Source organism: Drosophila kikkawai, chromosome 3R (genome assembly GCF_030179895.1).
Source record: "Drosophila kikkawai strain 14028-0561.14 chromosome 3R, DkikHiC1v2, whole genome shotgun sequence".
Classification (NCBI taxonomy): Eukaryota; Metazoa; Arthropoda; class Insecta; order Diptera; family Drosophilidae; genus Drosophila; species Drosophila kikkawai.
In genome coordinates, this window is record NC_091731.1 from 4770633 (window position 1) to 4794544 (window position 23912).

Below are 23912 nucleotides of genomic sequence, written 5' to 3' on the forward strand. Positions count from 1 at the left end.
GCTTCGATATCGCGAGTTGAGAAATAAGAGAAACAACCGTTTCTTTGGTTTACAGAGGTTCTACGCTCATTTTTTTGTTCGCCGCTCATTATTTTGAGCTTGTTACGCGTGGCACTATATAAATGAACTTTGCAGCTTAAAAACACGTCTCACGCACTAGTGTCCGTATTGTCATACGTACTGTAGGGCTTGGCCTAACTATCAGTACGTAGTTTAGAGTTCCGAATTTACCTTTTCACCATGAAAAACACTTCGAGAATAAACCCCGCGTAGCGGTCGTCCGTAAGCACGTCCGCACTCGATGAAGGTAGAGATGTAAACCTCAGATCTGAAAACAAAATTTAGTTAAAACAAGAAAGGAAGCTAACTTCGGCACGCCGAAGTTTTTATACCCTTGCAGATTGGTTTCGATGTTTATATTATAGATTTAAATGCTGAAAACACTCACAAAACAGAGTTTCATTACATTTTACCTATACTTATTATGTTTACAGTTTGACAGTTACAGTTTTACATTCCCAGCTTTACATATTTTATACATTTGCCGATCGCTTCTATGGCAGCTATATGATATAGTTGTCCGATTTTTATAAAATTTATACCAAAATTCTAGAATAATAAAAAAAAGCTTATAACTTAAAGTAGATGAAAATACGTTGAAAAACAACGAAGTTATATTTTTTTTCGATTAATTTCCCGATCGTTCCTATGGCAGCTATAAGATATAGTCGTCCGATTTTCATAAAATTTTTACCAAAATTCTTAAATAATATAGAGTGGCCATATCTAAAAAATGGTGCAAAAATGTTGAAAAACAGCAAAGTTATAATTTTTTTTTTAAAAATATATCGAACATTTGTATGGCAGCTATATGATATAGTCGTCCGATCCGGCCCGTTCCGACATATATAGCAGTGAGAGCATATAGAAGACTATATGCAAAGTTTCATTCAGATAGCTTTAAAACTGAGGGACTAGTTTGCGTAGAAACAGACAGACGGACAGATGGACAGACGGACAGACGGACAGACGGACAGACGGACAGACGGACATGGCTAGATCGACTCGGCTGTTGATGCTGATCAAGAATATATATACTTTATAGGGTCGGAAACGTCTCCTTCACTGCGTTGCAAACTTCTGACTGAAATTATAATACCCTGCAAGGGTATAAATATTTATAAAATATTTTGCCGAAAATTTTGCCGAAAACCGGAACAGCTAAAAACGAAAACGATTCGTTTTCGCCCAAAACGAAATCAAAAAAATTTTACGATTACCGGAGCAAGCCTGAATAAGTTTCATTCAGTATTTTACTTCTCCAAACGAACGACCGATGTTGAAGCGAAATGTCACAGTTTCGAATAGTCACAGATTAAAGCGCTTTTACCCTAGCATTAAACAAGAAAGAGTTATGCCCAAGAATAGCCAGATGGGCGCTCTTTCTGCAAGATAACGACTATATTTTAGAATATAGAGCCGGTAAGCGCATGCAGCACGTGGATGCACTTAGTAGAAAGACACACATACTGACAATCGATTCTAACTCATTTGAGGAAAATTAAATTATTTGTCAAAGCAGAGATGAGAAGATCAAAGCTATAGCTGAGCAGCTTCAACGAACAAAGCTCAAAGATTATGAAATGCATATAAGGAAGCTCTTTTGTTTTACGTACCAAATAAAACTGAAAGCCATGTTTTGTTTAATTATCATGATCAGTTAGGACACGTTTGCATAGACAAAATGATAGAAGTGATTTCAATAAACTACCTGTTTCCTAAAGAGAAAAATGCATGCATTCCATTTCATGGCGTACATATAGATCATTATGGTCCTGTTGATAAAAGTAGATCGAACAAACACGTATTAGTGATAATAGACGCGTTCACAAAGTTTGTAAGACTCTATCCGGCAAAAACAACGAAATCCAGGGAAGCAATACTAGCGTTAAAGGACTACCTTAAGGCTTACAGTAGCCCGAAATGTATTATTTCAGACCGCGGTACGTGATTTACCTCTAAAGAATTTCAGGACTTCTTGGAGGAAAGCGAAGTAAAGCCCCTTAAGATAGCTACAGGATCCCCACAGGCTAATGGTCGGGTAGAAAGGGTAAATAGAAGCATAGGTTCTATGATCGCTAAGTTGACGGAACCAGACAAAGGACTGTACTGGGACACAGTCTTTGAAACAACGCTTTAAACAATACAATGCAAAGATAAATTAACCAACACCCAAGTAAAGTTTTGTATTGAGTATTTCAAAAAGGCAGAGCTATAGCAAAGAGTATAGAACTATATTAAGCGGGCATCTCATACAAAAAAATGTGTCGTATGGCGTGTTCCAGCGGTAGAACCCGCATTTTCACCGTGGAACCCGCAAAGCTCAATTTTACTTTGAATCTGGGCACCCCAAGGCCTGCTTGCCGTTTGGTCTAGTGGCTAAGACATCCGACTGCCACCCTGAAGTGCATGGGTTCAAATCCTGGTTAGACCTAGGATTTTTAAAATTTTTGTTGTTTGTTTTTTTTTTTCTTTAGAAGAGAGAAGAAACTTTTGTATTCCATTTTAGTGTTACCAGGTTTGACAAATAAAAACCAATATAGACAACGATTTGTGGGTATTTGTAGGTGTTTTTAAAATATTATATGTTGAATGAATTTTTTTTTTTCGTTTTATGTTTTAAATTATTGTGTTAGATTAATGTTTTAAATTAAATACAGTCGAGAAAACTGATAATAAAATATAATTATATATACTTTTTATGTTTTGATTTTATAAGCCCATAGAGAAGAAACATTTTTGTTTAATAAAAGTTCTTAAGATTCAAAACTTTTTTAAATAAGGTAATAAATAAAATAATATAAATTATTAATAACAAAAAAACACATTACTGCTAACACTGTCATTGCCAGGGATTGATCCACTCATTAACGACCAACGCTTTAAACAGCACGATCACAGGACCGATTAAATGTATGGTGCACAAACACCAATAAGATTCTCGTCATAGCAAAGCCAAATATGAAATTTCGTCTCAAAATGTGTTGACGCGTTCAAGCACACATACACAGAAAATCCACTTACACTTATGCATTGTGTGCGTAATAAACGAAATTTAAAAATAGAACAAGCAAATCATTCCCCGGTCCCCTCGCCGGCAAGCGTAAAGCAGGCAAAGCATACCAGTTCTATACTCTTTGGTTATAGATAGTTTGAAAAAAAGATTGGAAGAAGTAAATAAAAACAGCGAAGATATAAATTTGGAAAAAATTAGAGATAAAGCTATTAAAAACATCGATAAGTTGCAAGAATACAATAAATTACGAACAGACTCTCAAAGAAAGATCCTTGTAAATTTGAAAAAGAAGATTTGGTGATGATCAAGAATTTCGACTCGCACGTTGGCGTATTTAAAAAACTAATTCCTAAGATCAAATGATAGATATGTTCTGAAGGATGTTGAAGGTTTCCAACAGTCCAGACTTCCTTATAAAGGAGTGGATAAGCAAAAGTCAATGTTAACATTATGAGATCAGGAGCTCTCCGGTCAGGATGGCCGATTGTAGCAAGCAGCCACACTAACCGATGTAGCAAAAAGTCACATTACCTTATACATTCACACATTTATTGTACATACATTGCTGAATCTATATATATAAAAATGGAGACAAAAAATTTTAGCAATCACATCACAAGAGAACGGCTGGGTCGATTTGCCTTAATTTTTTTTTCAGTTGTTTGTAATTGCCAGAAGAAAGTTTTAGCATAAGAAGATTTTGGGAAAAACTTCAGGAAAAGTCCTTAGCGGCTCAACAGATGTACACACTGTTGTATGTAAAATTCTAAAACATCCTACAAAGATCATAGCTGCGTTGAGATTGTGTATCAATGAAATCGGTAAAAAAAAATATTGAAGCAAAAAAAATTGAGTTAACAAAGCATTACCAAAGTGAGCTTAAACAATTGGAAATAATGCCTGCTGTTAGACGATCAAGACTTGGACGGCGTTCAAGCAATGCAATAAGTAGTCAGAATTTCCTTAATAGCCGGCCGCAAGAGGAATGTACACAAAGAAATGCATCGATACGTGCCCAGATGGCACAGCTTCGCGCTGCACAGAGACCACCTCAAGCCCGACAAAATAATAGAGGAAGACGAACCGGAAATGAAAGCTTGAATCGCGCTGCATTCGCATACAATTCTGAAACACCCTACAAAGATCTTAGCTGCGTTGTTATGAGAGATGAGAAGATCAAAGCTATAGCTGAGCAGCTTCAACGAACAAAGCTCAAAGATTATGAAATGCATATAAGAAAGCTCTTTTGTTTTACGTACCAAATGAAACTGAAAGCCATGTTTTGTTTAATTATCATGATCAGTTAGGACACGTTTGCATAGACAAAATGATAGAAGTGATTTAAAAAAACTACCTGTTTCCTAAAGAGAAAAATGCATGCATTCCATTTCATGGCGTACATATAGATCATTATGGTCCTGTTGATAAAAGTAGATCGAACAAACACGTATTAGTGATAATAGACGCGTTCACAAAGTTCGTAAGACTCTATCCGGCAAAAACAACGAAATCCAGGGAAGCAATACTAGCGTTAAAGGACTACCCTAAGGCTTACAGTAGCCCGAAATGTATTATTTCAGACCGCGGTACGTGATTTACCTCTAAAGAATTTCAGGACTTCTTGGAGGAAAGCGAAGTAAAGCCCCTTAAGATAGCTACAGGATCCCCACAGGCTAATGGTCGGGTAGAAAGGGTAAATAGAAGCATAGGTTCTATGATCGCTAAGTTGACGGAACCAGACAAAGGACTGTACTGTAGGGATGTCGGAAATATATCAAAATATCGATATTTTTTCTCTTAAAAAAAATATTATCATAGTGTTAGCATTTAGTACTTAGCATTTGTTAGCATTTAGTATTTCTACCATTAGCATTTATGTTTCAGTTCCGTTGTTCCAATTAATAGAATGTTAATATATAAGAAGATTAGGATTATAAGAGAAAGAAGATACGGTCACTCTACGATTGTTCGAGAACGCACATTGGCGAACAACAAGCGCAACACTCAGACAACTGCGTAAGCTTGCTTTAGATGCCGGTTGCCAAGATGTTCATGAGGTTCCTGAAACCATATCGGAGGAAGAAGACACCAAAATGGAACTCATGAGCCAAGGGACCGCGAGCGAACATGTCGAGCACACATTGGAAGAAGAAGAAGAAGCCCTTGACGCCGCAATAAGAGTAGCTGAGAAGAAGAAAATACTCGCCAGATTGATGCAAAATGACAATAAGGTGACGGATGACGTCCAAATGGTAAAGCAGCTCATGGTTCCGTTCTCTGCTACTGAAAACGAAGAAGCACTTCAGTGGATTTTGGATTTTGAAAGAGCTTGCAGAAGTGTAAATGATGACGCAACTTTTCAATTACGTTGTGTTCGTATGCTGATGAAACCAGGGACAGATGCCGACTTGTTTCTGCGTGTCGACCGATCGAATACGTTTGGCGAATTTAAGGAAAACTTTGTGAAAACATTTGGCCGCGGCAATTCAACAGCCGATATAGTATTGTTGTTGAAGGAAACCATTTTTAACCCTGACAAGAGCACCGTCATAGGTTACATTCTCAAAATGGAGGAAATTGCGCTGCGTGCTCATATTGATGAAAAACTAACCATACAATTCATCATCGATGGTTTTCGCGATCGTTCAGCCAATATCGCACTGTTGTACTCGGCAACCACAATCGAACAACTAAAGGAAATGGCACGAAAATATGCGATTCTACGGAAAAATTCCCAAAATGTGTCCTATCGCACAGGAGGCACTATCGCTGGAGGGAGCCGAAACCTGATACGCTGCTTTAATTGTTCGGCACATGGACACTACGCTTCGTCTTGTACTGCGCCGAAGCGCGAGAAAGGATCCTGTTTCCGCTGTGGATCCCTTCAGCACATGTTAAAGGACTGCCAACAGAAGCCAGCAACTACTCCGAGAGTCGTGGGAGCGACCAACAATCAGAGCGGACGAGATGAGCAGCAGAACGAGATGTTTATACCTATTTTCAATCAGGTAGGAGTATATTTTTGCACTGAACGTAGACAACATAATAAAAAAATATTCCTTTCTGCCATGTTCGATACCGGTAGCGCCATTAATTTAATCCAGCGCACAGCTATACCCTACAAAAAGTTTAATGACGTGTTGACCCCAACAGAATATTGTGGTGTAAATGGAGCTCAAATAGAAACATTTGGAAAAATTTTTGTTAAACTTTATTTTCAAAACATTGAAAAAGAAATTGATTTATTTGTTGTACCCGACAATTATGTCGCAACTAATGTACTCTTAGGGCGTAAGTTTTTGGAAAAATTTGGAATAAAGTTGATTTTTAAGGATAAAATAAGAAGAGAAGAAATTATTGCAGTGAATATTGATAGTGACCCATTGAATATTGATAGTGACCCTTTGAATATTGATAGTGACCAATTAAATATTAAAAGTGATCCATTGCATAGATTGAAGATTTTATTGAATGAATTGAATAGTGACAATGAATCAGAGAATAGTTTTGACATTGAAAATGATACAGTAGAATTATATAAGGATATCGGAAGAGACAGTGATGATAGCATACCATTTATATATAGTATTGACATATTAAGGGATGATGAAAATTTTGACATAGATCCGAAGTTAAATGATAAGGACCGTAGTGAACTCAATAAAATAATAAGATTAAATTATTTGGATTTAGCCAACATTCCAGCGATCCAACATAATTATGAAATGAGGCTAAGACTTAAGTCGGAAGAACCTGTACGTACTGTTCCAAGAAGACTTTCATATGAGGAAAAGAAGGAAGTAGATAGTAAAATTGATGAATTATTGAAGAAAGGATTTATAAGAGAAAGTAATTCGCCTTATAGTTCTGCTATTGTACTTGTTAAGAAAAAATCGGGAGAAAAACGGATGTGTGTGGATTATAGACAACTTAATAAGATAACTATTCGTGATGGATACCCATTACCTCTGATAGATGATTGTTTAGAGAGATTAGAAGGGAACCAATATTTCACACTTTTAGATTTAAAAAGTGGATACCACCAAGTGAAAGTAGCAGAAAATTCAGTGCAGTACACAGCTTTTGTGACACCCTCCGGTCAATATGAATATACAAGAATGCCTTTCGGACTCATGAATGCACCTGCAGTATTTATGAGATTTATTAATTTTATTCTACAGCCATTGATATGTGAAGGAAATGTAGTATTTTATATAGATGATATTGCGATAGGCTCGAAGACACTTAGTGATCATTTTATAACTGTAGGAAAAGTATTGAGAATCCTGGCAGAATATAGACTAGAAATTATGTTGAGCAAATGTCAGTTCGCTTACCAAAGCATTGAATTTTTAGGATACACTCTCAGTGGGAAAGGAATAAGTCCGAATCATGAACATACGTCGACAATTAAACACCTTCCGATACCAAAAGATCGCCATGGTATGCAAAAGTGTTTAGGATTATTTTCTTATTTTAGGCGATTTATTCCGGCATATTCAAAAATAGCAAAACCATTGCAAGACCTAACCAAAGCAGGTTTTAAGTATGAACCTAACGAAAATTGCATAAAAATCTTTGAGTATCTTCGTGAGAAATTAATCTCTTTTCCGATTTTAGCTCTGTATAATCCAAATAGAGAAACAGAATTACTTTGTGACGCAAGTAGTGAAGGATTTGGTGGAATTTTATTACAGAAACAAGACGATAATAAGTTTCATCCAATTGCGTATTTTTCACAAAGAGCAACAAAACTTGAAGCAAGATATGAAAGTTTTAAATTAGAAACATTAGCTGTTGTCTATTCATTACGAAAATTCAGAATATATCTAGAAGGAATACCATTTAACATCAGTCTCGAATTTTCTGTCATACGGACTAGTCGTGTACTGAAATATTTTCTCTGAAAAAAAAAAAAAATAATAAAAATTATTTTCGCTCTCTGAAAAGTATATAAATTTGTTTTCCAAAGAACCACATTTTATTCTGGACAAAATTTAACCCTTTTCACCCTTACCGTTCATTACTAATATCAATTTCAAATAAAAATAAAAAAGAAGATCAGCATTGCAACGTAGTGATGGGGGACCCCCCTGACCGTGGCCGACTAAGAGCCATAACAGACCAAATACTAACATTTCCCGGACCAAAGTATCTAACCATCTCCAGAACAGACCCTGGACTCGACCTGAATAACATCAATCCATTCCTTGTTAAAAAACAAATCGACTTTACGTGTGATGGTGAAATAGAAGAATGCAAGACTCTTCGTAATGGCACTCTGTTAGTTAAAACTAAAACTGCTGTTCAAGCTTGTAAACTAATGAAACTTAAAGCATTTGCTCCCAACATTAACGTTACTGTCTCTGTACATAACTCTTTAAACTCATCTAAAGGAGTTATTTACTCTAACGATCTAAGAGGATTAGAAGAAAGCGTTATTGTGCAAGAACTAGCAAACCAAAAAGTAACAGAAGTTCGTAAAATTCTTAAAAGAGACAACGGCGCACTAAAGGAAACAGGCCTCTTAATTATTACATTGAACACACACAATCTTCCTGAGTACATAATGATCGGCTACCAGCGGACTTCCGTCAGAGTTTATATCCCACTGCCCATGAGATGTAAAAATTGTTTCAAATACGGCCATCTCCACAAATTCTGTAAAAATAGTAAAATTTGTTACAACTGCGGAGAAGAACACCATATCGACCCGACCTCTAACATCAAATGCAATAGACCGCAAAAATGCATTAACTGCAACATTGAACAACTAGCAAACCCTCACAACTCCACCAGCAAGAAATGTCCCGTATTTCTCAAACAACAAGAACTCCAAGCCATTAAAACTACGAACAGATGTGACAACAAAACGGCAAATACAATCCTCAACGCTCGATTCTCCAAGGAAACTTCACAATTATACTCATCCATCGCCAAGAATTCAAATTCCCAACAATCCATTTCTACAAGACCTCAACAACCCAAAGAACCCAGACTCTCAATCCATGAACAATCTATTCTTGAAAAACTCAACAATTCAACAGGACCTCAACAACTCAAAGGACCCGGAAAAACGCACCAAGAGCTTTCAAATCTTCAAAAATCGAACAATACAACAGGACCTCATCTACTCAAAGGACCCGGACCCGGTAACTCCAATCATGATCAATCCACTTCCAGACCAGCACCCACATCATATGCGGACCTTTATCCTAGCACCAGGAAAACCTTAACCGACAACAATTCTCCACAAACAACCAAGAACTCCCCAACTAAAACCACCAAAAAACTATCACTAGACATATCAAAACGAATAACTTCTTCCATAAAAAAAGACGCAAAAAAACTCAAAACACTCTTAAACCCTGACACTTCAAGCGATTCAGAGGAGATGGACATTTCGTAATCTACATCCAACTCATTTATCTTTAATTTAATATGTTAAAAATTATCCAATGGAATATCAAAGGTTATAGAAACAACTACCCAGAATTACAAATCCTCATTAATCAATACCACCCACAAATCATAGCACTTCAAGAAACCCACCTTAACAATTTAACTTCATTACCAATCCCCATTAACTTTTCCCTATACTGCAGCAATACCACCAATAGTTTCGGAGGAACAGCCCTCCTAGTACATACAGTCTGCCACTTAATTCATGATACAGCAGACGATTTATACTTTAGTTATCGATAACACCTCTATAAAAATATTTAAAAAAAAAGTAAGGATGCCATGTTGTTTATTTTAACAATATTAATCATATTAAACATTAATTTAAAAACTTTTCTTCATAGTTTACTTAAAAATTAGAAAAAACTTAAAAACTTTATACATTTGCTTCCACAAAAGTGATGATACACTTAAGAATAATCGCTATCGTATCTGTTCTGTTTTGAATATTGTAACGGGGCTTTTTTCAAATGTTTTGTGCGCCTTCCTTTGCATTGGTGCAATTCTTGGAATTCCCAACTTGGGTAGGAGCCACGATAATGTCGCGTAAAGAGCTTACGGTTGAAGAAAGAAAGATAATTTTAAATTTACACGTCAAGGAAAAGCCTACTTTTAGGCCAAACAGGTTTTAAGGTCGCTACGTGCGGCGCTACAATGTCAGCATTGCAATGCAATGAATACATTAATAACTTTAAAGGACCGCAAAAATGTTTGTTGATATAATGCTATTTAATGTGATTACTTATATGGTCCAAATTAACCAAATAATTATTTGAGACCACCGGAATTAAAAATGTAAGAAGTGTGGCAGCATCTTAGATGCCTAGATTTACTTAACTCCAGCATTTTTTACCTTTTTCTGGCTTATAAAAAAGGCAATTGTAAATATAATAGGCAGTACTTTACATTGATTGCTTAGTACCAAAAACACAAGTTAGCTGCTTGAGCAGTGAGAAACGATGAGAAAACGAAACATTCCGACAGCAGAATTTTGCCGAAAACCGGAACAGCTAAAAACGAAAACGATTCGTTTTCGCCCAAAACGAAATCAAAAAAATTTTACGATTACCGGAGCAAGCCTGAATAAGTTTCATTCAGTATTTTACTTCTCCAAACGAACGACCGATGTTGAAGCGAAATGTCACAGTTTCGAATAGTCACAGATTAAAGCGCTTTTACCCTAGCATTAAACAAGAAAGAGTTATGCCCAAGGATAGCCAGATGGGCGCTCTTTCTGCAAGATAACGACTATATTTTAGAATATAGAGCCGGTAAGCGCATGCAGCACGTGGATGCACTTAGTAGAAACACACACATACTGACAATCGATTCTAACTCATTTGAGGAAAATTAAATTATTTGTCAAAGCAGAGATGAGAAGATCAAAGCTATAGCTGAGCAGCTTCAACGAACAAAGCTCAAAGATTATGAAATGCATATAAGGAAGCTCTTTTGTTTTACGTACCAAATGAAACTGAAAGCCATGTTTTGTTTAATTATCATGATCAGTTAGGACACGTTTGCATAGACAAAATGATAGAAGTGATTTAAAAAAACTACCTGTTTCCTAAAGAGAAAAATGCATGCATTCCATTTCATGGCGTACATATAGATCATTATGGTCCTGTTGATAAAAGTAGATCGAACAAACACGTATTAGTGATAATAGACGCGTTCACAAAGTTCGTAAGACTCTATCCGGCAAAAACAACGAAATCCAGGGAAGCAATACTAGCGTTAAAGGACTACCCTAAGGCTTACAGTAGCCCGAAATGTATTATTTCAGACCGCGGTACGTGATTTACCTCTAAAGAATTTCAGGACTTCTTGGAGGAAAGCGAAGTAAAGCCCCTTAAGATAGCTAAAGGATCCCCACAGGCTAATGGTCGGGTAGAAAGGGTAAATAGAAGCATAGGTTCTATGATCGCTAAGTTGACGGAACCAGACAAAGGACTGTACTGTAGGGATGTCGGAAATATATCAAAATATCGATATTTTTTCTCTTAAAAAAAATATTATCATAGTGTTAGCATTTAGTACTTAGCATTTGTTAGCATTTAGTATTTCTACCATTAGCATTTATGTTTCAGTTCCGTTGTTCCAATTAATAGAATGTTAATATATAAGAAGATTAGGATTATAAGAGAAAGAAGATACGGTCACTCTACGATTGTTCGAGAACGCACATTGGCGAACAACAAGCGCAACACTCAGACAACTGCGTAAGCTTGCTTTAGATGCCGGTTGCCAAGATGTTCATGAGGTTCCTGAAACCATATCGGAGGAAGAAGACACCAAAATGGAACTCATGAGCCAAGGGACCGCGAGCGAACATGTCGAGCACACATTGGAAGAAGAAGAAGAAGCCCTTGACGCCGCAATAAGAGTAGCTGAGAAGAAGAAAATACTCGCCAGATTGATGCAAAATGACAATAAGGTGACGGATGACGTCCAAATGGTAAAGCAGCTCATGGTTCCGTTCTCTGCTACTGAAAACGAAGAAGCACTTCAGTGGATTTTGGATTTTGAAAGAGCTTGCAGAAGTGTAAATGATGACGCAACTTTTCAATTACGTTGTGTTCGTATGCTGATGAAACCAGGGACAGATGCCGACTTGTTTCTGCGTGTCGACCGATCGAATACGTTTGGCGAATTTAAGGAAAACTTTGTGAAAACATTTGGCCGCGGCAATTCAACAGCCGATATAGTATTGTTGTTGAAGGAAACCATTTTTAACCCTGACAAGAGCACCGTCATAGGTTACATTCTCAAAATGGAGGAAATTGCGCTGCGTGCTCATATTGATGAAAAACTAACCATACAATTCATCATCGATGGTTTTCGCGATCGTTCAGCCAATATCGCACTGTTGTACTCGGCAACCACAATCGAACAACTAAAGGAAATGGCACGAAAATATGCGATTCTACGGAAAAATTCCCAAAATGTGTCCTATCGCACAGGAGGCACTATCGCTGGAGGGAGCCGAAACCTGATACGCTGCTTTAATTGTTCGGCACATGGACACTACGCTTCGTCTTGCACTGCGCCGAAGCGCGAGAAAGGATCCTGTTTCCGCTGTGGATCCCTTCAGCACATGTTAAAGGACTGCCAACAGAAGCCAGCAACTACTCCGAGAGTCGTGGGAGCGACCAACAATCAGAGCGGACGAGATGAGCAGCAGAACGAGATGTTTATACCTATTTTCAATCAGGTAGGAGTATATTTTTGCACTGAACGTAGACAACATAATAAAAAAATATTCCTTTCTGCCATGTTCGATACCGGTAGCGCCATTAATTTAATCCAGCGCACAGCTATACCCTACAAAAAGTTTAATGACGTGTTGACCCCAACAGAATATTGTGGTGTAAATGGAGCTCAAATAGAAACATTTGGAAAAATTTTTGTTAAACTTTATTTTCAAAACATTGAAAAAGAAATTGATTTATTTGTTGTACCCGACAATTATGTCGCAACTAATGTACTCTTAGGGCGTAAGTTTTTGGAAAAATTTGGAATAAAGTTGATTTTTAAGGATAAAATAAGAAGAGAAGAAATTATTGCAGTGAATATTGATAGTGACCCATTGAATATTGATAGTGACCCTTTGAATATTGATAGTGACCAATTAAATATTAAAAGTGATCCATTGCATAGATTGAAGATTTTATTGAATGAATTGAATAGTGACAATGAATCAGAGAATAGTTTTGACATTGAAAATGATACAGTAGAATTATATAAGGATATCGGAAGAGACAGTGATGATAGCATACCATTTATATATAGTATTGACATATTAAGGGATGATGAAAATTTTGACATAGATCCGAAGTTAAATGATAAGGACCGTAGTGAACTCAATAAAATAATAAGATTAAATTATTTGGATTTAGCCAACATTCCAGCGATCCAACATAATTATGAAATGAGGCTAAGACTTAAGTCGGAAGAACCTGTACGTACTGTTCCAAGAAGACTTTCATATGAGGAAAAGAAGGAAGTAGATAGTAAAATTGATGAATTATTGAAGAAAGGATTTATAAGAGAAAGTAATTCGCCTTATAGTTCTGCTATTGTACTTGTTAAGAAAAAATCGGGAGAAAAACGGATGTGTGTGGATTATAGACAACTTAATAAGATAACTATTCGTGATGGATACCCATTACCTCTGATAGATGATTGTTTAGAGAGATTAGAAGGGAACCAATATTTCACACTTTTAGATTTAAAAAGTGGATACCACCAAGTGAAAGTAGCAGAAAATTCAGTGCAGTACACAGCTTTTGTGACACCCTCCGGTCAATATGAATATACAAGAATGCCTTTCGGACTCATGAATGCACCTGCAGTATTTATGAGATTTATTAATTTTATTCTACAGCCATTGATATGTGAAGGAAATGTAGTAGTTTATATAGATGATATTGCGATAGGTTCGAAGACACTTAGTGATCATTTTATAACTGTAGGAAAAGTATTGAGAATCCTGGCAGAATATAGACTAGAAATTATGTTGAGCAAATGTCAGTTCGCTTACCAAAGCATTGAATTTTTAGGATACACTCTCAGTGGGAAAGGAATAAGTCCGAATCATGAACATACGTCGACAATTAAACACCTTCCGATACCAAAAGATCGCCATGGTATGCAAAAGTGTTTAGGATTATTTTCTTATTTTAGGCGATTTATTCCGGCATATTCAAAAATAGCAAAACCATTGCAAGACCTAACCAAAGCAGGTTTTAAGTATGAACCTAACGAAAATTGCATAAAAATCTTTGAGTATCTTCGTGAGAAATTAATCTCTTTTCCGATTTTAGCTCTGTATAATCCAAATAGAGAAACAGAATTACTTTGTGACGCAAGTAGTGAAGGGTTTGGTGGAATTTTATTACAGAAACAAGACGATAATAAGTTTCATCCAATTGCGTATTTTTCACAAAGAGCAACAAAACTTGAAGCAAGATATGAAAGTTTTATTATTAGAAACATTAGCTGTTGTCTATTCATTACGAAAATTCAGAATATATCTAGAAGGAATACCATTTAACATCAGTCTCGAATTTTCTGTCATACGGACTAGTCGTGTACTGAAATATTTTCTCTGAAAAAAAAAAAAAATAATAAAAATTATTTTCGCTCTCTGAAAAGTATATAAATTTGTTTTCCAAAGAACCACATTTTATTCTGGACAAAATTTAACCCTTTTCACCCTTACCGTTCATTACTAATATCAATTTCAAATAAAAATAAAAAAGAAGATCAGCATTGCAACGTAGTGATGGGGGACCCCCCTGACCGTGGCCGACTAAGAGCCATAACAGACCAAATACTAACATTTCCCGGACCAAAGTATCTAACCATCTCCAGAACAGACCCTGGACTCGACCTGAATAACATCAATCCATTCCTTGTTAAAAAACAAATCGACTTTACGTGTGATGGTGAAATAGAAGAATGCAAGACTCTTCGTAATGGCACTCTGTTAGTTAAAACTAAAACTGCTGTTCAAGCTTGTAAACTAATGAAACTTAAAGCATTTGCTCCCAACATTAACGTTACTGTCTCTGTACATAACTCTTTAAACTCATCTAAAGGAGTTATTTACTCTAACGATCTAAGAGGATTAGAAGAAAGCGTTATTGTGCAAGAACTAGCAAACCAAAAAGTAACAGAAGTTCGTAAAATTCTTAAAAGAGACAACGGCGCACTAAAGGAAACAGGCCTCTTAATTATTACATTGAACACACACAATCTTCCTGAGTACATAATGATCGGCTACCAGCGGACTTCCGTCAGAGTTTATATCCCACTGCCCATGAGATGTAAAAATTGTTTCAAATACGGCCATCTCCACAAATTCTGTAAAAATAGTAAAATTTGTTACAACTGCGGAGAAGAACACCATATCGACCCGACCTCTAACATCAAATGCAATAGACCGCAAAAATGCATTAACTGCAACATTGAACAACTAGCAAACCCTCACAACTCCACCAGCAAGAAATGTCCCGTATTTCTCAAACAACAAGAACTCCAAGCCATTAAAACTACGAACAGATGTGACAACAAAACGGCAAATACAATCCTCAACGCTCGATTCTCCAAGGAAACTTCACAATTATACTCATCCATCGCCAAGAATTCAAATTCCCAACAATCCATTTCTACAAGACCTCAACAACCCAAAGAACCCAGACTCTCAATCCATGAACAATCTATTCTTGAAAAACTCAACAATTCAACAGGACCTCAACAACTCAAAGGACCCGGAAAAACGCACCAAGAGCTTTCAAATCTTCAAAAATCGAACAATACAACAGGACCTCATCTACTCAAAGGACCCGGACCCGGTAACTCCAATCATGATCAATCCACTTCCAGACCAGCACCCACATCATATGCGGACCTTTATCCTAGCACCAGGAAAACCTTAACCGACAACAATTCTCCACAAACAACCAAGAACTCCCCAACTAAAACCACCAAAAAACTATCACTAGACATATCAAAACGAATAACTTCTTCCATAAAAAAAGACGCAAAAAAACTCAAAACACTCTTAAACCCTGACACTTCAAGCGATTCAGAGGAGATGGACATTTCGTAATCTACATCCAACTCATTTATCTTTAATTTAATATGTTAAAAATTATCCAATGGAATATCAAAGGTTATAGAAACAACTACCCAGAATTACAAATCCTCATTAATCAATACCACCCACAAATCATAGCACTTCAAGAAACCCACCTTAACAATTTAACTTCATTACCAATCCCCATTAACTTTTCCCTATACTGCAGCAATACCACCAATAGTTTCGGAGGAACAGCCCTCCTAGTACATACAGTCTGCCACTTAATTCATGATACAGCAGACGATTTATACTTTAGTTATCGATAACACCTCTATAAAAATATTTAAAAAAAAAGTAAGGATGCCATGTTGTTTATTTTAACAATATTAATCATATTAAACATTAATTTAAAAACTTTTCTTCATAGTTTACTTAAAAATTAGAAAAAACTTAAAAACTTTATACATTTGCTTCCACAAAAGTGATGATACACTTAAGAATAATCGCTATCGTATCTGTTCTGTTTTGAATATTGTAACGGGGCTTTTTTCAAATGTTTTGTGCGCCTTCCTTTGCATTGGTGCAATTCTTGGAATTCCCAACTTGGGTAGGAGCCACGATAATGTCGCGTAAAGAGCTTACGGTTGAAGAAAGAAAGATAATTTTAAAATTACACGTCAAGGAAAAGCCTACTTTTAGGCCAAACAGGTTTTAAGGTCGCTACGTGCGGCGCTACAATGTCAGCATTGCAATGCAATGAATACATTAATAACTTTAAAGGACCGCAAAAATGTTTGTTGATATAATGCTATTTAATGTGATTACTTATATGGTCCAAATTAACCAAATAATTATTTGAGACCACCGGAATTAAAAATGTAAGAAGTGTGGCAGCATCTTAGATGCCTAGATTTACTTAACTCCAGCATTTTTTACCTTTTTCTGGCTTATAAAAAAGGCAATTGTAAATATAATAGGCAGTACTTTACATTGATTGCTTAGTACCAAAAACACAAGTTAGCTGCTTGAGCAGTGAGAAACGATGAGAAAACGAAACATTCCGACAGCAGAATTTTGCCGAAAACCGGAACAGCTAAAAACGAAAACGATTCGTTTTCGCCCAAAACGAAATCAAAAAAATTTTACGATTACCGGAGCAAGCCTGAATAAGTTTCATTCAGTATTTTACTTCTCCAAACGAACGACCGATGTTGAAGCGAAATGTCACAGTTTCGAATAGTCACAGATTAAAGCGCTTTTACCCTAGCATTAAACAAGAAAGAGTTATGCCCAAGGATAGCCAGATGGGCGCTCTTTCTGCAAGATAACGACTATATTTTAGAATATAGAGCCGGTAAGCGCATGCAGCACGTGGATGCACTTAGTAGAAACACACACATACTGACAATCGATTCTAACTCATTTGAGGAAAATTAAATTATTTGTCAAAGCAGAGATGAGAAGATCAAAGCTATAGCTGAGCAGCTTCAACGAACAAAGCTCAAAGATTATGAAATGCATATAAGGAAGCTCTTTTGTTTTACGTACCAAATGAAACTGAAAGCCATGTTTTGTTTAATTATCATGATCAGTTAGGACACGTTTGCATAGACAAAATGATAGAAGTGATTTAAAAAAACTACCTGTTTCCTAAAGAGAAAAATGCATGCATTCCATTTCATGGCGTACATATAGATCATTATGGTCCTGTTGATAAAAGTAGATCGAACAAACACGTATTAGTGATAATAGACGCGTTCACAAAGTTCGTAAGACTCTATCCGGCAAAAACAACGAAATCCAGGGAAGCAATACTAGCGTTAAAGGACTACCCTAAGGCTTACAGTAGCCCGAAATGTATTATTTCAGACCGCGGTACGTGATTTACCTCTAAAGAATTTCAGGACTTCTTGGAGGAAAGCGAAGTAAAGCCCCTTAAGATAGCTACAGGATCCCCACAGGCTAATGGTCGGGTAGAAAGGGTAAATAGAAGCATAGGTTCTATGATCGCTAAGTTGACGGAACCAGACAAAGGACTGTACTGTAGGGATGTCGGAAATATATCAAAATATCGATATTTTTTCTCTTAAAAAAAATATTATCATATTGTTAGCATTTAGTACTTAGCATTTGTTAGCATTTAGTATTTCTACCATTAGCATTTATGTTTCAGTTCCGTTGTTCCAATTAATAGAATGTTAATATATAAGAAGATTAGGATTATAAGAGAAAGAAGATACGGTCACTCTACGATTGTTCGAGAACGCACATTGGCGAACAACAAGCGCAACACTCAGACAACTGCGTAAGCTTGCTTTAGATGCCGGTTGCCAAGATGTTCATGAGGTTCCTGAAACCATATCGGAGGAAGAAGACACCAAAATGGAACTCATGAGCCAAGGGACCGCGAGCGAACATGTCGAGCACACATTGGAAGAAGAAGAAGAAGCCCTTGACGCCGCAATAAGAGTAGCTGAGAAGAAGAAAATACTCGCCAGATTGATGCAAAATGACAATAAGGTGACGGATGACGTCCAAATGGTAAAGCAGCTCATGGTTCCGTTCTCTGCTACTGAAAACGAAGAAGCACTTCAGTGGATTTTGGATTTTGAAAGAGCTTGCAGAAGTGTAAATGATGACGCAACTTTTCAATTACGTTGTGTTCGTATGCTGATGAAACCAGGGACAGATGCCGACTTGTTTCTGCGTGTCGACCGATCGAATACGTTTGGCGAATTTAAGGAAAACTTTGTGAAAACATTTGGCCGCGGCAATTCAACAGCCGATATAGTATTGTTGTTGAAGGAAACCATTTTTAACCCTGACAAGAGCACCGTCATAGGTTACATTCTCAAAATGGAGGAAATTGCGCTGCGTGCTCATATTGATGAAAAACTAACCATACAATTCATCATCGATGGTTTTCGCGATCGTTCAGCCAATATCGCACTGTTGTACTCGGCAACCACAATCGAACAACTAAAGGAAATGGCACGAAAATATGCGATTCTACGGAAAAATTCCCAAAATGTGTCCTATCGCACAGGAGGCACTATCGCTGGAGGGAGCCGAAACCTGATACGCTGCTTTAATTGTTCGGCACATGGACACTACGCTTCGTCTTGCACTGCGCCGAAGCGCGAGAAAGGATCCTGTTTCCGCTGTGGATCCCTTCAGCACATGTTAAAGGACTGCCAACAGAAGCCAGCAACTACTCCGAGAGTCGTGGGAGCGACCAACAATCAGAGCGGACGAGATGAGCAGCAGAACGAGATGTTTATACCTATTTTCAATCAGGTAGGAGTATATTTTTGCACTGAACGTAGACAACTTAATAAAAAAATATTCCTTTCTGCCATGTTCGATACCGGTAGCGCCATTAATTTAATCCAGCGCACAGCTATACCCTACAAAAAGTTTAATGACGTGTTGACCCCAACAGAATATTGTGGTGTAAATGGAGCTCAAATAGAAACATTTGGAAAAATTTTTGTTAAACTTTATTTTCAAAACATTGAAAAAGAAATTGATTTATTTGTTGTACCCGACAATTATGTCGCAACTAATGTACTCTTAGGGCGTAAGTTTTTGGAAAAATTTGGAATAAAGTTGATTTTTAAGGATAAAATAAGAAGAGAAGAAATTATTGCAGTGAATATTGATAGTGACCCATTGAATATTGATAGTGACCCTTTGAATATTGATAGTGACCAATTAAATATTAAAAGTGATCCATTGCATAGATTGAAGATTTTATTGAATGAATTGAATAGTGACAATGAATCAGAGAATAGTTTTGACATTGAAAATGATACAGTAGAATTATATAAGGATATCGGAAGAGACAGTGATGATAGCATACCATTTATATATAGTATTGACATATTAAGGGATGATGAAAATTTTGACATAGATCCGAAGTTAAATGATAAGGACCGTAGTGAACTCAATAAAATAATAAGATTAAATTATTTGGATTTAGCCAACATTCCAGCGATCCAACATAATTATGAAATGAGGCTAAGACTTAAGTCGGAAGAACCTGTACGTACTGTTCCAAGAAGACTTTCATATGAGGAAAAGAAGGAAGTAGATAGTAAAATTGATGAATTATTGAAGAAAGGATTTATAAGAGAAAGTAATTCGCCTTATAGTTCTGCTATTGTACTTGTTAAGAAAAAATCGGGAGAAAAACGGATGTGTGTGGATTATAGACAACTTAATAAGATAACTATTCGTGATGGATTCCCATTACCTCTGATAGATGATTGTTTAGAGAGATTAGAAGGGAACCAATATTTCACACTTTTAGATTTAAAAAGTGGATACCACCAAGTGAAAGTAGCAGAAAATTCAGTGCAGTACACAGCTTTTGTGACACCCTCCGGTCAATATGAATATACAAGAATGCCTTTCGGACTCATGAATGCACCTGCAGTATTTATGAGATTTATTAATTTTATTCTACAGCCATTGATATGTGAAGGAAATGTAGTAGTTTATATAGATGATATTGCGATAGGTTCGAAGACACTTAGTGATCATTTTATAACTGTAGGAAAAGTATTGAGAATCCTGGCAGAATATAGACTAGAAATTATGTTGAGCAAATGTCAGTTCGCTTACCAAAGCATTGAATTTTTAGGATACACTCTCAGTGGGAAAGGAATAAGTCCGAATCATGAACATACGTCGACAATTAAACACCTTCCGATACCAAAAGATCGCCATGGTATGCAAAAGTGTTTAGGATTATTTTCTTATTTTAGGCGATTTATTCCGGCATATTCAAAAATAGCAAAACCATTGCAAGACCTAACCAAAGCAGGTTTTAAGTATGAACCTAACGAAAATTGCATAAAAATCTTTGAGTATCTTCGTGAGAAATTAATCTCTTTTCCGATTTTAGCTCTGTATAATCCAAATAGAGAAACAGAATTACTTTGTGACGCAAGTAGTGAAGGGTTTGGTGGAATTTTATTACAGAAACAAGACGATAATAAGTTTCATCCAATTGCGTATTTTTCACAAAGAGCAACAAAACTTGAAGCAAGATATGAAAGTTTTAAATTAGAAACATTAGCTGTTGTCTATTCATTACGAAAATTCAGAATATATCTAGAAGGAATACCATTTAACATCAGTCTCGAATTTTCTGTCATACGGACTAGTCGTGTACTGAAATTTTTTCTCTGAAAAAAAAAAAAAATAATAAAAATTATTTTCGCTCTCTGAAAAGTATATAAATTTGTTTTCCAAAGAACCACATTTTATTCTGGACAAAATTTAACCCTTTTCACCCTTACCGTTCATTACTAATATCAAGTTCAAATAAAAATAAAAAAGAAGATCAGCATTGCAACGTAGTGATGGGGGACCCCCCTGACCGTGGCCGACTAAGAGCCATAACAGACCAAATACTAACATCTCCCGGACCAAAGTATCTAACCATCTCCAGAACAGACCCTGGACTCGACCTGAATAACATCAATCCATTCCTTGTTAAAAAACAAATCGACTTTACGTGTGATGGTGAAATAGAAGAATGCAAGACTCTTCGTAATGGCACTCTGTTAGTTAAAACTAAAACTGCTGTTCAAGCTTGTAAACTAATGAAACTTAAAGCATTTGCTCCCAACATTACTGTCTCTGTACATAACTCTTTAAACTCATCTAAAGGAGTTATTTACTCTAACGATCTAAGAGGATTAGAAGAAAGCGTTATTGTGCAAGAACTAGCAAACCAAAAAGTAACAGAAGTTCGTAAAATTCTTAAAAGAGACAACGGCGCACTAAAGGAAACAGGCCTCTTAATTATTACATTGAACACACACAATCTTCCTGAGTACATAATGATCGGCTACCAGCGGACTTCCGTCAGAGTTTATATCCCACTGCCCATGAGATGTAAAAATTGTTTCAAATACGGCCATCTCCACAAATTCTGTAAAAATAGTAAAATTTGTTACAACTGCGGAGAAGAACACCATATCGACCCGACCTCTAACATCAAATGCAATAGACCGCAAAAATGCATTAACTGCAACATTGAACAACTAGCAAACCCTCACAACTCCACCAGCAAGAAATGTCCCGTATTTCTCAAACAACAAGAACTCCAAGCCATTAAAACTACGAACAGATGTGACAACAAAACGGCAAATACAATCCTCAACGCTCGATTCTCCAAGGAAACTTCACAATTATACTCATCCATCGCCAAGAATTCAAATTCCCAACAATCCATTTCTACAAGACCTCAACAACCCAAAGAACCCAGACTCTCAATCCATGAACAATCTATTCTTGAAAAACTCAACAATTCAACAGGACCTCAACAACTCAAAGGACCCGGAAAAACGCACCAAGAGCTTTCAAATCTTCAAAAATCGAACAATACAACAGGACCTCATCTACTCAAAGGACCCGGACCCGGTAACTCCAATCATGATCAATCCACTTCCAGACCAGCACCCACATCATATGCGGACCTTTATCCTAGCACCAGGAAAACCTTAACCGACAACAATTCTCCACAAACAACCAAGAACTCCCCAACTAAAACCACCAAAAAACTATCACTAGACATATCAAAACGAATAACTTCTTCCATAAAAAAAGACGCAAAAAAACTCAAAACACTCTTAAACCCTGACACTTCAAGCGATTCAGAGGAGATGGACATTTCGTAATCTACATCCAACTCATTTATCTTTAATTTAATATGTTAAAAATTATCCAATGGAATATCAAAGGTTATAGAAACAACTACCCAGAATTACAAATCCTCATTAATCAATACCACCCACAAATCATAGCACTTCAAGAAACCCACCTTAACAATTTAACTTCATTACCAATCCCCATTAACTTTTCCCTATACTGCAGCAATACCACCAATAGTTTCGGAGGAACAGCCCTCCTAGTACATACAGTCTGCCACTTAATTCATGATACAGCAGACGATTTATACTTTAGTTATCGATAACACCTCTATAAAAATATTTAAAAAAAAAGTAAGGATGCCATGTTGTTTATTTTAACAATATTAATCATATTAAACATTAATTTAAAAACTTTTCTTCATAGTTTACTTAAAAATTAGAAATAACTTAAAAACTTTATACATTTGCTTCCACAAAAGTGATGATACACTTAAGAATAATCGCTATCGTATCTGTTCTGTTTTGAATATTGTAACGGGGCTTTTTTCAAATGTTTTGTGCGCCTTCCTTTGCATTGGTGCAATTCTTGGAATTCCCAACTTGGGTAGGAGCCACGAAAATGTCGCGTAAAGAGCTTATGGTTGAAGAAAGGAAGATAATTTTAAATTTACACGTCAAGGAAAGGAAATCGTATGCTGAAATAGCGAAAATTGTGTCTAGAAGTCGGTCCACAATACAACATGTGATAGGGCGTTTTAAAAACGAGGGTCGGATTGAAAATACTCGAAGAAGTGGCCGTCCACCAAAATTAAATGATAGGGACAAACGCACTATAAAACACATTGTGGACAAGGAACCTTTCCAAAGTGCCGTAAAAATTAGTGAAGTTGGAAAGACAACTTTCGATAAGGATGTCCACCCAGAAACAATCCGTAGGACAATAAAAGAATTCGGATTTGGCTCATATACACCACGCAAGAAGCCACACGTGTCGAAGAAAAATCGCCTTCAGAGACTCGAATTCGCGAAAACCTACAAAAATCATCCTGTTGAGTTCTGGAGAAATGTTATATTCACTGACGAGTCGAAATATAACATATTTGGATCAGATGGCCGTTTTAAG

At 36.5% G+C, this 23912-nt stretch overlaps 3 protein-coding genes across 3 annotated transcripts; all 3 read left to right on the forward strand.

Annotated features, from left to right (window-relative positions):
- The first annotated feature begins 5005 nt into the window (after positions 1 to 5005).
- LOC121501863 (uncharacterized) lies at positions 5006 to 6381 on the forward strand. The gene is made up of 2 exons (XM_041774374.2): positions 5006 to 6084; positions 6162 to 6381. The coding sequence occupies exons 1-2, from the start codon at positions 5170 to 5172 to the stop codon at positions 6168 to 6170; spliced, it is 924 nt and encodes a 307-aa protein (XP_041630308.1). The 5' UTR covers positions 5006 to 5169; the 3' UTR covers positions 6171 to 6381.
- A 5294-nt stretch (positions 6382 to 11675) lies between these two features.
- On the forward strand, positions 11676 to 13053 carry LOC121501864 (uncharacterized). The gene is made up of 2 exons (XM_041774380.2): positions 11676 to 12752; positions 12830 to 13053. Exons 1-2 carry the CDS (start codon positions 11838 to 11840, stop codon positions 12836 to 12838), a joined length of 924 nt encoding a protein of 307 aa, XP_041630314.1. The 5' UTR covers positions 11676 to 11837; the 3' UTR covers positions 12839 to 13053.
- Positions 13054 to 18183: 5130 nt separating this feature from the next.
- LOC108073979 (uncharacterized) lies at positions 18184 to 19718 on the forward strand. The gene is made up of 2 exons (XM_017165829.3): positions 18184 to 19421; positions 19499 to 19718. Exons 1-2 carry the CDS (start codon positions 18507 to 18509, stop codon positions 19505 to 19507), a joined length of 924 nt encoding a protein of 307 aa, XP_017021318.2. The 5' UTR covers positions 18184 to 18506; the 3' UTR covers positions 19508 to 19718.
- The last annotated feature ends 4194 nt before the right edge of the window (positions 19719 to 23912 follow it).

What these genes read in the sequence shown, in the direction of transcription:
- LOC121501863 (XM_041774374.2), top strand. Translation starts at nt 5,170, where the DNA reads ATGGAACTCATGAGCCAAGGGACCGCGAGCGAACATGTCGAGCACACA.
- LOC121501864 (XM_041774380.2), top strand. Translation starts at nt 11,838, where the DNA reads ATGGAACTCATGAGCCAAGGGACCGCGAGCGAACATGTCGAGCACACA.
- LOC108073979 (XM_017165829.3), top strand. Translation starts at nt 18,507, where the DNA reads ATGGAACTCATGAGCCAAGGGACCGCGAGCGAACATGTCGAGCACACA.